At 54.4% G+C, this 15,643-nt stretch overlaps 1 protein-coding gene across 2 annotated transcripts; it reads right to left on the bottom strand.

Moving 5' to 3' along the window:
- Positions 1–3,449: 3,449 nt before the first annotated feature.
- Positions 3,450–14,047, bottom strand: SH2D2A (SH2 domain containing 2A). Of its 2 annotated transcripts, XM_054551133.2 has the most exons (9): positions 13,874–14,047; positions 13,205–13,293; positions 12,236–12,420; positions 11,404–11,493; positions 11,048–11,216; positions 6,871–7,017; positions 6,413–6,700; positions 4,380–4,550; positions 3,450–3,778 (listed from the first exon to the last, which is right to left on the bottom strand). In XM_054551133.2, the coding sequence occupies exons 1-8, from the start codon at positions 13,905–13,907 to the stop codon at positions 4,383–4,385; spliced, it is 1,170 nt and encodes a 389-aa protein (XP_054407108.1). In that variant the 5' UTR covers positions 13,908–14,047; the 3' UTR covers positions 3,450–3,778; positions 4,380–4,382. The 2 variants fall into 2 exon arrangements, with proteins under 2 accessions (XP_054407108.1, XP_054407109.1); XM_054551134.2 differs by having other exon boundaries at positions 3,450–4,550; positions 11,404–11,523; positions 13,874–13,996.
- Between the last annotated feature and the right edge of the window lie 1,596 nt (positions 14,048–15,643).

Genomic DNA, 15,643 nt, shown 5'->3' with positions numbered 1-15,643 from the left:
TGGGGCCTGGGGGAAGTGGCAAGGATGCTGGAACGCTCTGGGCTGCGTGCTTCCGTCTGCCCCTTTTTACCCCTTTCCCTCTAGGTTCAGCTTTCTTTTTTTTTCTTTTTTTTTTTGAGATGGAGTCTCGCTCTCTCGCCCAGGCTGGAGTGCAGTGGTGCGATCTCGGCTTACGGCAACCTCCGCCTTCCGGGTTCAAGCGATTCTCATGAGTAGCTGGGATCACAGGTGCCCGCCACCATGCTCGGCTAATTTTTTTGTATTTTTAGTTTCACCATGTTGGCCAGGCTTGTCTCGAATTCCTGACCTCAGGTGACCCACCTGCCTCGGCCTCCCAAAGTGTTGGGATTATAGGCGTGAGCCACTGTGCCCAGCATGACCAGCCTAAGTTCAGCTTTCTTTCAAGTGAGGACTCAGTGATGACCAGCCCCGCCCCTCCCTGAGTGGGTTCATGGGATGTGATGTTACTCGTCAGTCCCCCTGAGAAGCCCCTGAGCCAGAGTTACAGATCACCTTACTGAGACTGTGCTGCATTAGCCGAGGGGGCAGATAGGATGAAAGGGGCAGCTCAGGGGAGGCTGGAGCAGGAAAGAGCCATCAGGGTAAGGCATGGAGCTGAAGGGGCAGGGGCTGGAGGACAAAGCTGGACCCTGTAGTGGCAGCAGTGCTCTCTGCTCACAGCAAAGTCTTCCATGTGCTGTGACAGGGTGAGAGGCTGCCCTTTCACAGATCTAAGAGTGGGCTTAGCCAGAGAGGCTCTGCCTGGAGGAGGCAGGAGGAGGGATGGAATGACCATGGGAAGACTGTCGGTGAGAAATGCCCTCCCCCTCCTGGCATGTGGAGTCTCGCTCAGCATAATCGTCCCAGTTTGCTTTTCCTGTACAAGTTACTCAACTTCTCCCTCCTGAGGTCTCACCGCAGCCCCAGGCCTCACCTTGGAGTAAAGTCAGCAGGATTGTGCAGGGGTGCCCCTCGTGACGGGGAGGGAGGTTCCACCACCTTGGTCTTCAGGGCTGGGCCTGCAGCTGTGGCCCTCAGCAAGACTGGGACCTTATCCTTTAGCCTAGGAGGGGCCCTGGGGTATTAAGAGGAACACTGGGTTGGGATGACAAGATCTGGTCCCTGGGCCTGACTGCCTTTGGCTCCCTGTCACCTCCCCTCTCTAGACCTCAGTTTCCTCTTTAGTTGAGCCAAATACTCTGTCATCAAGGGTCTCTGAAGTCCCTTCTAGCCCCAGCAGTATTGCTTTTCAAAGCCCTTCACTTGCACGTTCTCATTTGTGTGCAATGAGACCCTGTGTGCAAATGAGGCATTATCTCCATGCATAAGGAATGGAGGGAGCAGTGGCACAGAAAAAGGGTTCCCCTGCTGAAGGTTGCACAACTAGTTAGCACAGGGTCACTACAGGCTCAGGGCTCCTGATGCCATAGCTTCATCTGAGCTCCACCATCCCTTTGGCGTGTCCACCCCATGCTCTGTGCAGCCACAAAAGGAAGAAGAGGGTCCCTAGGTCCTGCTCTGCCCCTGGCTTTGCTCCTGCCCCTGTTCTGCTCCAGGCTTTCTCCTCCAGAAACACCAAGTGGGTCACTAGGCATTTCTGGTCCCCTCCCCACACCTGCCCATTCTGTTACACCCCAAAGTCTGGAGAAATCTATTTTCTGACTTTCTGATTTCTGTCTCTTGATGTACAATAAATACGCCACTCTTTTCTGCCTCCTCCCCTGCCCCAAGGAATCAGCCACGAGGTAACTGACTCCCTGCGTCTAATCTGAGAACTTTCTGGCACTTTGAGCCTCCTCTCTGATTTCAGCAAAGCCATCTGCTCCTCCCTCCCTGCCCCTCTGCCTCCCTCCTCACCTCTCCTCTTGCTCAGGAGGACATTTAGATCTGAGGTCTAAACAAAGGGAAGTGGAACTCCAACTCTGTTGACTCAGCAACCGTATTTCTCCTTAAGCTGATTAGCACTGGAGTGGAAAGGAGGGGAATTGGCCAGTCACTGGAGCTGGCGCCTGGGCCAGGCTGGGGGTGGTATGGTGGTGGCAGTGCCCAGGCCTAGGGACTGTGGCCTAAGGAAAGGGTCTGGAAGATTCCTGTGCCTCTGGTAGGTACAGGGGCCCTGCCTGGCACTGATTGCCTGGACTAGCCTGTTGTAGGAATGAGTGTGAAAAGAACAGGCTGCACAGATGGGACCACATGGGTCCCCAGGCCTGGGCAGCTCTGGAGGGGTCGTCTCTGCTCTGAGCCCTGAGGATAATCCAGGGGCAGACACAGCCCTGCCTTAGAAAGCCCCCTCTCTGGCTGGGCATGGTGGCTCACACCTGTAATCCCAGCACTTGGGGAGTTTATATTATCCCAGCACTATAATTCCTGTGACAGGAATATAGCTTGAGGCCAAGGGTTTGAGACCAGCTCTGGCAACACAGTGAGACCCTGTCTCTATAATTTTTTTTTCCCCCAAGACGGAGTCTTGCTCTGTCACCCAGGCTGGAGTACAGTGGTGTGATCTTGGCTCCCTGCAACCTCTGCCTCCCGGGTTCACGCAATTCTCCTGCCTCAGCCTCCCGAGTAGCTGGGATTACAGGCATGTGCCACCACGCCCGGCTGACTTTTGTATTTTTAGTAGAGATGGATGGGGTTTCACCAAATTGGCCAGGCTGTTCTCAAACTCCTGACCTCAGGTGATCTGCCCACCTCGGCCTCCCAAAGTGCTGGGATTGCAGGTGTGAGCTACCACGCCCAGCCAAAATAAAATTTTTTTTTTTAATTAGCTGGGCTTGGTGGTGGGCACCTGTAGTTCCAGCAACTTGGGAGGCTAAGGCTGCAGTGAGCTATGATCGTGCCACTATACTCCAGCCTGGGCGACAGGGCAAGACCCTGTCTAAAAAAAAAAAGAAAGTCCCCAGTCTGAGACAAAAGTAAGACCCAGGGCATATGCCAGAGCCCCAGAGTGTAGAGCTTTGCACGGGAACAGGAGGCTGGCTCTGAAGTGGGTCTGGGCAGAGAAGGGGGAAGCAAGAGGGATAGGGGAGAGAATGGGGTCCTGATTGAGGCAAAGGGCCTAAGCCCAAGAGGGTGGGAAGATGAGAGGCCTGGAGCCAGTTCCGAGGGGATTCCTGTCCTCTAAGGGGCTCACACACACATCTTCCTCCTCCCCAGTCCTGTACTTGGCAGGGGGGTTGCAGAGGAGAAGGGGCTGTCCCTCAACTGCTCACCTCTCTGCCCCTCTTTATGCCTCAGGTGGTGCAGCCACCCCTACATCCCTGGCTGCCTACTCAACCCATCCCAGCCAGAGAAGGAATACTTTGCAGAGGTCTGTGTTCCTGGCCTTGGTGTCTCTCAATCCTCAAGCCCCTCCACCCTCACTGCAGTGGCAGTTCAACTCCTTGCCTTCCACAGTATGAGAGAGAGAAAGTCAGAGACAGAAACAGAAGGAGCCTGGAGGACTTGAATCCCTGTAGGGGAAGGCAGTTGGTGATGATTTATTAGCCAGACGAGAATCAACAAACAAGTTCTAACATCTGTTCTCACCAAACCATGCCTCAGACAACAGCAGCATTGGACCAGGGCCCAGACTCAAAAGCTCGGAGGGCCAAGGAAATTAGACTCCAGGAAGAGAAACCAGGACAGTGGGAGCCAACAGGGCCCTCCTTGCACACTTCTTTGCTGTCTTAGATCACCAAGGACTGAGCCATTGGATTCTTGGGATCTCTTAGGAGGGAGCAGCCTCCGCATTTGCTTCTCTGACCTCCAGGCTTCTTTGTTGGGGGTCAGGCCAGACCTGTCAGGGGGACAGAGTTAAGCCAGGATCCACAGGAGGGGACCCAGCAAGCACCCAGGCCTCCATGCAGTAGAACTCTGGAAAGTGGCCAGACTTCCTGTTTGAGGAAATCTCTGATGTTTCCTATGGACTTGAGTTTGTGGATGTGTGGTAAGGAACAGAGCACTAAAGAGGGAATCAGGAAGCCTGGTTCTAGTCCTTGACCTTGGCCAAGTCACTGTCCCTCTCAGGCTATGTTTTCTTTTCTGCATAGTGAGGGAGTTGAATTTGATCAGTAAGGACAAATGTAATGCTGCTCATCCTCCCGCTCTTACCCATGGCAGACATCACTAATCAATCATGTGCTTTTTTTCTGCTGAGTTCAGATATGACCTTAACATCCTTTCCAATGCAGCACTCTAGGCAGCCACGACCAATGGATTGGAGTTGGCATGCAAGATGACACCTCTTTGCCATACTTGCAATAGATGATGGCTGAGCTCCTTTCCAGCTTTGAACACCTATGGTTTATTCCATCCACATTTCCTGAGAAGGGTGCCAGGTCTGTGTGAAGGTCTCTGGACCTGATGCTCCAAGTTATCCTCACCAAGCTCAGACTTACTGCCTACTGAGGAGGCCCAAGGGGGAGCCATGCCTGTCCTCTGTCCTGAAGCACCTGTCTAGAAAGATTGTGGGGGAGGGTGTGTCTCCAGGCGGGTGGGGGCTGGTGGGGCAGGGGAGGGCCTTGCCCAATCACAGAGTTCTCAGAATGCAGCTGGGAGCCACCTGTATTCTGCAGAGAGAAGGACAGTTCTAGGTCACACCCTCTACCCTCTGCCTCCTAGGTGTACTTGCAGTCTCAAGACATCTGATCTGAACAGACTTTGGCTTCCAGAGAGGGTATCTAAACTCCTCTCATTCATTAATTCAACAAACATCTCTTGAGCACCTGCTCTGTGCCAGGCACTGGGCTGGGTGCTTTGGAAACAGATGGGTAAGCCCAGCCCCTCCCTTCAGGGAACTCACACTCTAAACTAGGGAAGGGACAGAGAGAAGGAGATGGGAGGAGATGGATGTCTCAGGTGATCAGTGGCATGGCAGGTGTGTGTAAGGCACAGGGGGTGGCCTCTGTGGCCTCTGAGAAGGGAAAGCTGGTCTTGAAGGATGATTAGAAAGTTGCCAGGCAGCGGGAGGATGTGGTTGCAGGAAGTTGCTATAGGCAGAGCTACTGGCGGGTGCAAACCCCAGGAGGCTTGAAACCACTTGGTGAGTTTAGAGAAATGTGAATCATTCTAGGAGAATGGGAGTGGCTGGTGGTAAGGCTAAGGAGGTGAGACCCCCCCTCACCCAAGTGTAGAGTGCATCATGGGCCAGGCAGCTGCTTCAGCAAGACCATTCTGGCTCTTTGGTGCAGAGTGTATCAGAAGTGGCAAGAATGGTGGTTAGGAAACCAGTTAAGAAGCTCTTGGGAGCCAGGTGAGGTGGCTCGAGCCTGTAATCTCAGCTGAGGTGGGAGGATCACTTGCGCCCAGGAGTTCAAGTTTGCAGTGAGCTATGATTGTGCCACTGCACTCCAGCCTGGGTGACAAAGCCAGACCCCAATGATGGGGGCTGGAGCTGGGGGAAGGAAAAATATACTTAGGAAGAGATCCAGCAGGAATGAGTGGCTTACTGGGGGAGTGAAGAGGGAGCAGTGCTGAGGGAGCCCTGGGATTCTGGCTTGGCTAGCTGGGTAGCTGGAGAGTTAGCAATCAGGACAGTGAACACGGGACTGAGCTGTTTGAGGGCAAGGGTGAGAGCGCTGTTGGCCGTGTTGAGTTTGAGGGGCTGAGGGATGTTGGGGGGAACTGACCAGAAGCTTGGAGAGAAGTTTGGACGGAGATATGGACAGGTGACGTTAGCTCTAGGACAGCGGACGTTGGCAGGGGTGTAGGTGAGCGCGAGCAGGCTCAGGCTGAGCAGGGAGCCTGGGGCACCAGCAGGGAGGCAGGGTGGGGAAGGGTCTGAGGAGGAAGGCTGGGGAAGGGCTTTGGGAGGGCCGCAGAGGCTGAGGGAGAGGGTGGGATGGCTGCTGGGGCTAACCCATGGCATGAGGTACTGACTTGAAGGGTAGGCAAGAAGACTTAGGGCTGGGGAGAAGGAAGAGGGAGACAGGGAGTACACAGAAGCAGGCTGGGAGAGCAGGGTCACCCTCCCCTGAGCTCACTGAGATGACATAAGGGAACCCAAGTGCTCTTTTTCCCCAGGACAGCAGGGCCGTGAAGGCCAAGGGAGACAGCCAGAGAGGCACGGGGTGGGGTCAGCCCCAGGTGCGTCCGAAGAGGGCCTGCAGGACAAGATGGATGCAGATCAAAAAAGCCTCGATGCGGGAGGTGGAGGGGGATCCTGCCTGGGGGCCTCTGTTTTCTCTGTGAGGTAGGAGAGCATGGGGGCTTGACAAAGATGAGGTCTGAGTGACTCTGGGGAGAAGAGGCGGCAGCCTCTGGGCCTGGAGAAGGGAGGCTGGTGCCTGGATCATTCTGTCCTTCCCACATCACCTCACACCTCTGCCCCTCACCCTGCCCCAGGCATCTACTCTGAACACCTTCTTCACCTTCCCCCATCTACCTGCAGGGAGACCTTCTTGCACCCACCTTTCCCTGCATACCCATTTACCTGGCCTCCTGGGACAGGCCTGGACCGGCTCTTCCGTAGGACAGGGTGCCCAAGGGTGGCGGGTAGGCCCTCATCTTCCACTTCCACATAGATATTGCTGGGGGCTTCCCCGGGGCTTCCCCGGCCCATGGCATAGAAAGCTATGGGTTCATCAGGCTCGTTGTAAATAGGATTGGAGGGCTTGGGGGGTGGGGCCGGGCGGTGTCGTGAAACAGGGCTTGTGTAGACTTCTGGGGGCAGCTGAGGTTTGGCGGGGATGGGAGGCTTGGGCCTGAGCAGCTGGGAGGGCTGGGAGAGAAGGTGAGGCCAGGGAGGAGTGGAGTGAGGGAGGCAGGGTTAAAGCCCCAGCCTAACTCCCAGCCTGAGCCTCTGCCCCCGCTAGGCCCCTCCTCCTCCCTGCTGCCTGCACCCCCTCACAGGCCTGTCCTCCCACTCCCTCAGCCCCTCCAGCCCAATACCTCCTTCTCCCCGGCCCCCTCTTTCTGCATCGGGACTGGGGCTTGCCCCTGTTTGATGATTGGGCTGTACTGGGGGTTTGGGTCCTGGCTTTTGCTTCCAAAGTTTGATTCTTCGGTCCTCAGGGAAAGTCCTGCAGGCTCAGGAGTCTGCTGGGAAAGAAGGAGGTCTGAGGGACTCGGTGGAGCGTTGGGGAGGGGGAGGTGATCAGGAGGACAAAATAATCCAGTCTAAGTGGAGGATGGGGGAAGGGGGAGGGGCACAGATATTTGGTCTGGGCTGGGTTCCCTGGATGAGGAAGAGGGGGTGGTGACGGCAAGGAGACCCAGGGTTGGATGGAGGCAGTGGTAAGCTCTGGTCACAGGCCGTATCTAGCATTAAAGTTTTTCTTTTTTGAGATAGAGTCTCGCTCTGTTGCCCAGGCTGAAGTGTAGTGGTGCAGTCTCAGCTCACTGCAGCCTTGACCTCCTGGGCTCAAGCTATCCTCTTGCCTCAGCCTCCCAAGTAGCTGGGACTACAGGCACGTGCCACCACGTCGGCTAATTGTGTTTTCATTTCTTGTAGAGATGAGGTCTCACTATGTTGCCCAGGCTTGGTCTTGAACTCTTGGGCTCAAGTGATCCTCCCATCTCAGCCTTCCTTCGTCTTAGGATTACAGGCGTGAGCCACCACACTTGGCTGCATTAAACTTAATTTCATCTGGAACACATGGCCAGGCCAGATTCCATTTGTGCTTGTGGTTGTGAAAATGCAACATGGCTTTACACATCTTTAGCTGAAAAATTATTGGCATGGGGACCAATCTCCATGACAGCTGTGCTTGTGTTTATTTTTTACTGCTGGTTAGTTTATGGTGATATAAGCTAATTTTTTTTTTTTTGACACCAAGTCTCATTCTGTCATCCAGGCTGGAGTGCAGTGGAGCAATCTCGGCTCACTGCAACCTCCGCCTCCTGGGTTCAAGACATTCTCCTGCCTCAGCCTCCCAAGTAGCTAGGATTACAGGCGCCCACCACCACACCCAGCTAATGTTTGTATTTTTTAGTAGAGACAGAGTTTTGCCATGTTGGCCAGGCTGGTCTCGAAATCCTGACCTCAGGTGATCCGCCACTTTGGCCTCCCAAAGTGCTGGGATTACAGGTGTGAGCCACTGCGCCCGGCCATAAGCTAAAATTTTTAAGGGCAGAGACCACCTCAGGAGAGAGGAGCCCCATGTGGGATGGTTCCATCTCACAGAGGGTCTGCTTTTAGCTCCGTGTTAGCCCTTGGTCCATGAATGCTGTCCCCATTCCTGCTGCCACTGTAGGCTAAGGTCACAGGGCTTTTCTCATGCTCCTGGAATCCACCAAGTGCACGTCTCCATCGGGAGGTGTACTGCAGGTATACTGTGGAAACCAAAGAATTCTTTTTCCTGCCCTAACCCCCTCCTCTCTCAGCATCTCCTTCCTGAACAAAAAGTAGCACCTCCACCCTGCTGCCGAAACAGCACCTTAGAAGTCAGCCTTGCTGCCTCCACCCCCTCCCTCTTGACATGAAATCAAACACAAGTCCTGCTCCTTCCACTGTCTAAATATCGTTCACATCTGAGTACTTTTCTCCATGCACACGGCCAGCACCCTAGTTCAGGCCTCCTGACTCCTCCCCCTGCATCGTCTTGCCCTTCCAACCCACTCTCCAGTCTTCGAGCAGAGCAATCTTACAGAAACTCCCCTAGCAATCCTTGGGTGGCTGCCCATTGCTCCAGGATAAGTCAGACTCCTGAGAGCTTGAGTGAGAAGACTCTGTGTGATCTCAGACTTCTACAGCTCTGCCTTCAGCCTTCTCAGGTCAGGCTGGCTCCTCCTCACCCCCAGACTTCCCTACGCCCTGTGAATCTCAGGTCTCTGCCTGTTCCTCACAGAAAAGGCAGTGACCACAGGCACTGTCCCCACTTGTTTTAACTGACCCAGATCAAGTTCTGTGAAACTCTTCTTGTCTAGGTCACCAATGACCTCCTCTCTGTCAAACCTAGTGTCAATTCCACCCTCTGCCCTCACCCGCCTTCACTCACTTTCCTCACTTGGCTTCCAGAGCATCACACTCTTCTGGCTTTTCTCCACTTTCTGAGCACTCTGCTCAGTTTTCTTTGTCGGTTCCCCCTCATTTCTGCAAACTCTAAATGCTGGAGACTTGGGCTTCATTTCCTTCCCACCTACACTGACTTCTGAGGGAGACTTCTCCCCTCCTAAAGGTTTTAGAGTCCATCTAAGCGCTGGTGACTCTCAATATTTGTCTGCAGCCCATCCCTTTGTGCCAGTCCCCAGACTCTGAATTCCAGCTGCCTACTTGACATCTCCATGCTGAACTGCACGTGTAGAAAACAGAACTCCTGATCACCCGCCCCCTGCCTGGATGTGTTCTTCCTAGAACTTCTCTCAACTCAGTCAATGACAAGTCCATCTTTTCACACTCCTCATCCAATCCCACAAAAACCCAGCAGCTCCACCTTCTAAGGAGACCCAGCCTCCACTCTCCTCATGCTTCCTGGAGGCACCCACCTCTGCTACCCTGACCCAGGCTGCCATAATTTCATGTGAAATATTGCCCCTCCCGAAACTTGCCAGGTCATGTCACCCCTCAGCTTGTAAGTCTCCAGTGCCACCTCGTCTCGCTCAGAATAAAACTTCAAATGCATACAAGAGTCTACAGGTCCCCCCTCCCTCACCCCTCTGATCTCATCTCCTACCTCTCTATCCCTCAGTCACCAGATCCACCCATGCTAGCTTCCTCTCTGCTCCCATCCTTCCTCAGACACACCAAATCTCCTCCTGCCTCAGGGCCTTTGCACCTGCTGTGCCTGCTGCCGAGAATGCTTTTCCTCCAGTTGTCTGCATGGCTCTTCTCCTATTTCATACAGGCCTCTATTCAGATGTCCGCTTACCTGAGTGGCCTTCCCTCACACCCTGTGTAGAACAGCCCCAACCCTGTCACTCTTCAACAATATTTCACATGAAATGATGGCAGCCTGGGCCAGTGTAGCAGAGGCAGGTGCCTCCAGGAGGCATGAGGAGGGTGGAGGCTGGGTCTGCTTAGAAGGTGGAGCTGCTGGTGGAGCTGTTTGGTTTTCTTGTCAGTGTGTACTCATCATTACTAGACAGACTCTGTCTTCTTTGCTTGTTATCCGTATTACTCACTCGTCTGTCTCCTCCTTCTAGAATGGAAGCTCTTGAAGGCAGAGATATTCAGGTCATTTACGTTCACTCGTTTTTCCAGTGCCCAGAAGGTTGCGTGGCACACAGTGGTCCCTCAGCACTGCCTGAACTTGTGCACCGCTGCCTGCTAGGCTAAATGGTACCCTGTATTTCTTCTTGAATCACAGTCTCCACCCTGGATTTCTATTACTTGTCCATTTTTGCTGCTGGAAAGTAGGCTTTGTGAGTTTGAGACCCATCTGTCTGTTTTGTTCATGGGTCTATTCTCAGGGCCTGCCAGCAGTTGGTAGGCCCTAAGTACTCCGTAAATATCTCTTACATTAAAAAACAAATGACTAGGCTGGGCACAGTGGCTCACGCCTGTAATCCCAGCTACTCAGGGGTCCCATTCAGGAGACCCCCGCATCCTCCTCTGGCCTTATCCTGGAAGGGCAGCCTGCAGGGGCTGCTACTGCAGCAACAAGGATGGGAAAGTAAGTAGTTGGACTTCCAGATTTCAGAAGTCAAAGCTGAAAATACCAGGTGGAAAATACCAGCAATCGAGGCCTTAGGGATAGGAGGATAATGGGGCCTAGAGTGGGGAAGCTAACTCAGGAGGCTGAGGCAGGAGAATCACTTGAACCCGGGAGATGGAGAGAAGATCGCGCCACTGCACTCCAGCCTGCGCGACAGAGTGAGACTCTGTCTAAAACAAAGCAAAACAAAACAAAAAACAAAACCCCAAATGACTGTGTGCCCCTGGTCTCTCCTTGCCCCTCTGACTCCGTGTGGCTGGGCTGGTCTCTTAAGGACGGCCCCCCAGCACTCATATTTCTCGAAGGGCCTGCCACCCTCCCACGAAGATGAAGATGCCTGGGTAAGGGAGGCATGCCCGAGTGGTGTTTCGGGATGAGAAAGTGCCTGGTGCCGCGTCCTGCGCCTGGGCTCTGAGCGGGAGGGGCGCTGGCCCGAGACCCTGGGCTCTCTGGTCAGGGTCTGGGGCGCGTACCTGTCGGGCGAGGGGCTCGGTGAGCGTCTCCCCGTAGGGGCTGAGCGGGTGCGCCGTGTAGTGCCGCAGCAGGTCCTGCAGCCGCGCGTGGGCGCTGTCCTCGCCCAGCACCACGTGGCGCCCGTCCCCGAGCTGGGCCAGCAGGAAGTGGCGGCAGCAAGTCCGGCTCCTGGAGGGCGCCGTTAGGGATCAGACTATCTCCCGCTCCTCGGCCAGGGTCACCAGCGCGAGGCGTGATCCCCACCTTCAGCAGCCCGGGGAATGAGCTAAGAGCCCGGCTCCTCACGGGATCAGACCCAAGCCCCGCCCCTCCCGAGCCCCGCCTTGGTCGCCCGGCGCGGGGCCTCGCCCCTCACCTGTAAGTCAGCACGAAGGTCACCGCGCTCTCGCTGAACCGCACCAAGTAGCATCCCTGAGGCTTGGGCTCCAGCAGCCTCTCTGCCTCCCTGTGGGTGACGGAGAGAGGGGGCCGAACCCTGCTCTGACACTTCCAGCCTCGCCTCTGCCTCCCCGGCTCTCACGAGGAACCTCTACCCCCAAGCAAGCATGCTGGAGCGGCTAGAGAAAGGCTAGGGTTGAGATGGGGAGAGAGAGCATGTGGGCGCTGCTCTCCCGCTGCAGGGACTAGGCGTGGACAGGGGCCATGGGTCCCAATCAGGAGGCCCCCGCAACCTCCCCTGGCCTCATTCTGGAAGGGCAACCTGTAGGGGCTGCTACTGCAGCAACAGGGATGGGAAAATAGTTGGACTTCCAGATTTCAGAAGTCAAAGCTGAACTGAGGAGGTGAACAAAGAGATAGGGAGAAATGAGGCTGAGAAATGGAGGAGGGAGGATCTGCAAGGGTGGAAGAAGAGAGGGCTGGGAGATAAAGATGGAGTAAGCCTGGAGGGAGAGAGAGGTGGAAAATACCAGCATTTGAGGCCTTAGGGACAGGAGGATAATGGGGCCTAGAGAGGGGAAGCTGAGGTACACAGAGGGCTGGACTGGAGCCTCTCCAATGATCTCCCCTGGAGAGATGCCTCAGTGAAAGGCTTGGAAAACTCTGGGAGTGGGAGCCTGGAGTGGGCGCCTCCATCTACTCCAGACTGGTAGAAGTGGGAGCCTTCATCTATTCCTGGCAGGTGGCAGGACCCAGACCCAGGACTTGCCCTGCCCATGTCTGGGCCAATTCCCTCCTCCATGACTCACCTCCGGGTGATGAAGCCATGGAACCAGGCAGGGGCTGCCCCATGCTGCAGGAGCCAGTGGGCCTGGGTCTTCTGGAACCAAGCCCGGGTCTCGGCCTGCAGGGACAGGCTTCCTTCTCCAGGCACCTCCTCTGCCCTCTCAGCATTCCCTGGGTTGGAGGCAGCCTCCGGGGCCTGGGGAGATGCCTGGATCAGGGAAGAGTTCAAAGAGGGGGAAGCAGCATGATGAGTGGGCCTTCTCCTGACTTTGATCCACCTGCCACCTTCTTTTCCTCATACCCAGCCTCTCCTGTCTATTTTAGGGTACAATTGCCCAGAAAGTCCTTCCTAAAGTCTAACTTAAATCCCTTCTTCAGCTCCAGCTGTTCTGGCTTCCAGAGACTCTCCTTCCTCTGCCCTCTGGGTCCTGAGGGCTTTTAATCCAGCAGCAGTGAGCTGTCACACTGTGCTCTAGAAGGGGCGGGAAAGGCATCACAGCCTTCCAGATGGACAGAGTCATTCCCTGGCCTGGAGGATGAAGAAACATAATGCAGGAAGTCACCCTAGAGGCCAGAATGAGGGAGGGCTTACTTCATAATATGAGGGACTGACCTAGTTTGCAGGGAAAATTATTGACTGGGCAGGAGAGAAGGACTGAGACGGGAATGTGGAATGCACTGGGCAAATGGTCACTGACACAGCGTGCAGATGCCTGCTTCTGGGACTCAATGCACTGCACCCTGGTCACCTGCGGACTCAGCCTGAGCTTCCGGAGGGCCTAGGAGCAGCAAGGGAGTGAGTGGGCAACTCAGCGCATGAAGGAGGTACTCCTCATTTTCGTTCTCTCCCTCTGTGCCGCAGCCTGTTGGCAGACCCAGATCATTCCTGCCTTCTCTTGGAGTGGCCTTTGTCCATCTGCAAGTCCTTCCCCATGGGAGGGTGGGAAAGATGAGGGAGCTGCACCACACTGCCGCCCCAGGTTTCCACTCACCGCAGTGTAGCCTAGGTTCCGGCAGCTCCTGCGGGTCATGTCTGTGATCTGGAAGGTGCTGAAGGTTGGGATGGGGACTTCGTGACTCCCTGTGAGCACAAAGAGGGCTGCCAGGGTTTCTCAGAGAGGAACTATGTCTGTCTCTGCCTCCCACCCCTCCTCCCAGGCTCAGGGGACCTGGAGGGCTGGGACACTCTTAACGACAGGAAAAACGCAGAAGGGCAGCAGGGGAGTTTCTCAGGCATGAGGTTAAGTGGCCAAGGCGGCATGGGGGGCTAATGCTGCCAGAGGAGGTTGTGAGGGACACCAGGTGCCTAGAAGGAGAGGCTGGGAGTCAGGCTGGCCTTCAGATGGTCAGGGAGGCAGATCACTTCAGGGCAGGCCCTTCTTCTGGTCCAAGATCTTCTGCCTCCTCCTCCCTTCATCCTCCTGCTCCCTCCTCTCTCCTCTCTGAGAAGCCCTCAACAAACCCTGTCACCTTTATCCTCAGGGATGAGTGGGCACGGAGCCCCAGGCAGGGTTGTGGTTGCCCTGCCAATCAGCCTTGCCAGCTCTGGCTTAGAGTGGGGCCCCTCATCCCTGAAGTGGGAGCTCAAGCCCAGGAGGGAGGGCAGGGGGATGGGGGTCTTTGTGCCCCCTCCCACCCATATCCTTCAACTTCACACTTACCTTGGGGACATATCTGGGCCAGGGGGAACTCCATGGGGGCAGCCTCACAAGGGATCCCAGAGCAGGGTGTGTGTATGTGGTCCGGAAAGGTGTGCACACTCAGCAACTCATCATCTCTCCTCTCACCCTGGCCCCGGGGGCAGGAAATGTCGCCTTACCCACAGCCTTAGTTCTGGCAGAGGACTCACGTCATGGAAAGCCTTAAGACGATTGTCCCACCCCCGGAAGCCACGCAGCTGTAGATAGCAGTGGTATAGCAGTGGGGGGTATCTGTGTCACTCTGTGTTTAGATGTTAGGAAGCCCTTACTGCTGCCTGACCTTCATCCCTCCAGATTCTTTCTCTGCTCCCTCACCCCAAACTAGAACCTCCCTTCCTCTCTCTCTCTCTCTCATCTCTCTTGGCTTCTCTTTCTCTCTAGAAAATCTCCCACTCTGCCTCTTGGCCTGTTCTGAGCAGTGGGAATGGGGATGTCAGCCTCAAGGATAAGCCACACAAGGTGGTTATGGATCATGCTTTGAGGAGACATGAGGAAGGGAGGGGGCAGGGCTGCAACAGGAAGGATATGGGTCAGAAGGAAGGACTTTTTGAGGACATGTGAAATCTATGAGTCTGGGCATGGTGGCTCATGCCTGTAATCCCAGTACTTTGGGAGGCTCAGGCGAGAGAATCGCTTGAGCCCAGGAGTTCATGATCAGCCCTGGGCAACATAGTGAGAGCCCATCTCTATTTTTAAAATAATAATAATAATAATAATAAAGAAATCTATGAGACAAGGGGTTAGAGAGGAGGGGGCCTGGCTTCCATCATTCAGCAGATAATGGAGCTGATTTAGGGCAAAACCAGGCAATCCTGGAGGAAGGAAAGAGAATTCCTCCAGCTAAGCAGGTCATCATTAGTATCAACACTATCAGCAGTTGTCATTAATAACATCAGTGTTGACATCTTTTTTTTTTTTTTTTGAAACAGAGTCTAGCTCTGTCACCCAGGCTGGACTGCAGTGGCACAATCTCAGCTCACTGCAACTTCCGCCTCCCAGGTTCAAGGGATTCTTGTGCCTCAGCCTCCTGAGTAGCTGGGATTACAGGCATGTGCCACCATGCCTGGCTAATTTTTGTATTTTTAGTAGAGACGGGGTTTCACCATGTTGGGCAGGCTGGTCTTGAACTCCTGGCCTCAAGTGATCCACCCACCTCGGCCTCCCAAAGTGTTGGGATTACAGGTGTGAGCTACCACACTGGCCACTGCTGATGTCTTAAACTTTCAATGTGCTTAGACTTCCCACCATACCAAAGGACCAATCCCATTTCTCTCTGAATTGATCTTCACAAACTAAGAAGGGGACAGGAACATTATCCCCATTTACCAGAAGCTCAGAGGAGTGCCTTGGCCAGGGTCTTTCAGTGTCTGAGAAGTTGGTGTGAGTGCTGGGACTAGAAGCTAGACTTCCTTTCACTAATTTCACTGTGATTTAGGCCAAAGGTTCATGACTATGTGCTATGCACTGTTCTTGGTACTGAGAACCCAGAGAGGAAAAAAAACTTTGTTTCAAGATGTCAGATGGGGGAGATGGACTTGCCAAGACTTACTGTTTTTTAAAAAATTGTGTACTGTTTTTTTACTTTTAAAAACATGCTCTAAATTTTTAATAATTTTTGGGGTACAGTTGGGTTTTGGTTACATGGATAAGTTATCTAGTGGTGATTTCTGAGATTTTAATGCACCCGGCACCCAAGCAGTGTACACTGTCCCCAATATGTAACCTTTTATT

Source organism: Pongo abelii, chromosome 1, assembly GCF_028885655.2.
Source record: "Pongo abelii isolate AG06213 chromosome 1, NHGRI_mPonAbe1-v2.0_pri, whole genome shotgun sequence".
NCBI lineage: Eukaryota > Metazoa > Chordata > Mammalia > Primates > Hominidae > Pongo > Pongo abelii.
The sequence above is the reverse complement of the archived record's forward strand: the minus strand, read 5'-3'. Positions and strand labels throughout refer to the sequence as shown.

Excerpts from the sequence above, each read along its gene's own strand:
- SH2D2A (XM_054551134.2), bottom strand. The coding sequence starts at position 13,907 with ATGGAGTTCCCCCTGGCCCAGATATGTCCCCAAG. Across the intron at positions 12,421-13,204 it reads GGAACCTAGGCTACACTGCG|GCATCTCCCCAGGCCCCGGA; the intron begins GTGAGTGGAAAC and ends TCCCTGATCCAG. Across the intron at positions 4,551-6,412 it reads GGCCTGTCCCAGGAGGCCAG|AATACAGGTGGCTCCCAGCT; the intron begins GTAAATGGGTAT and ends TTCTCTCTGCAG.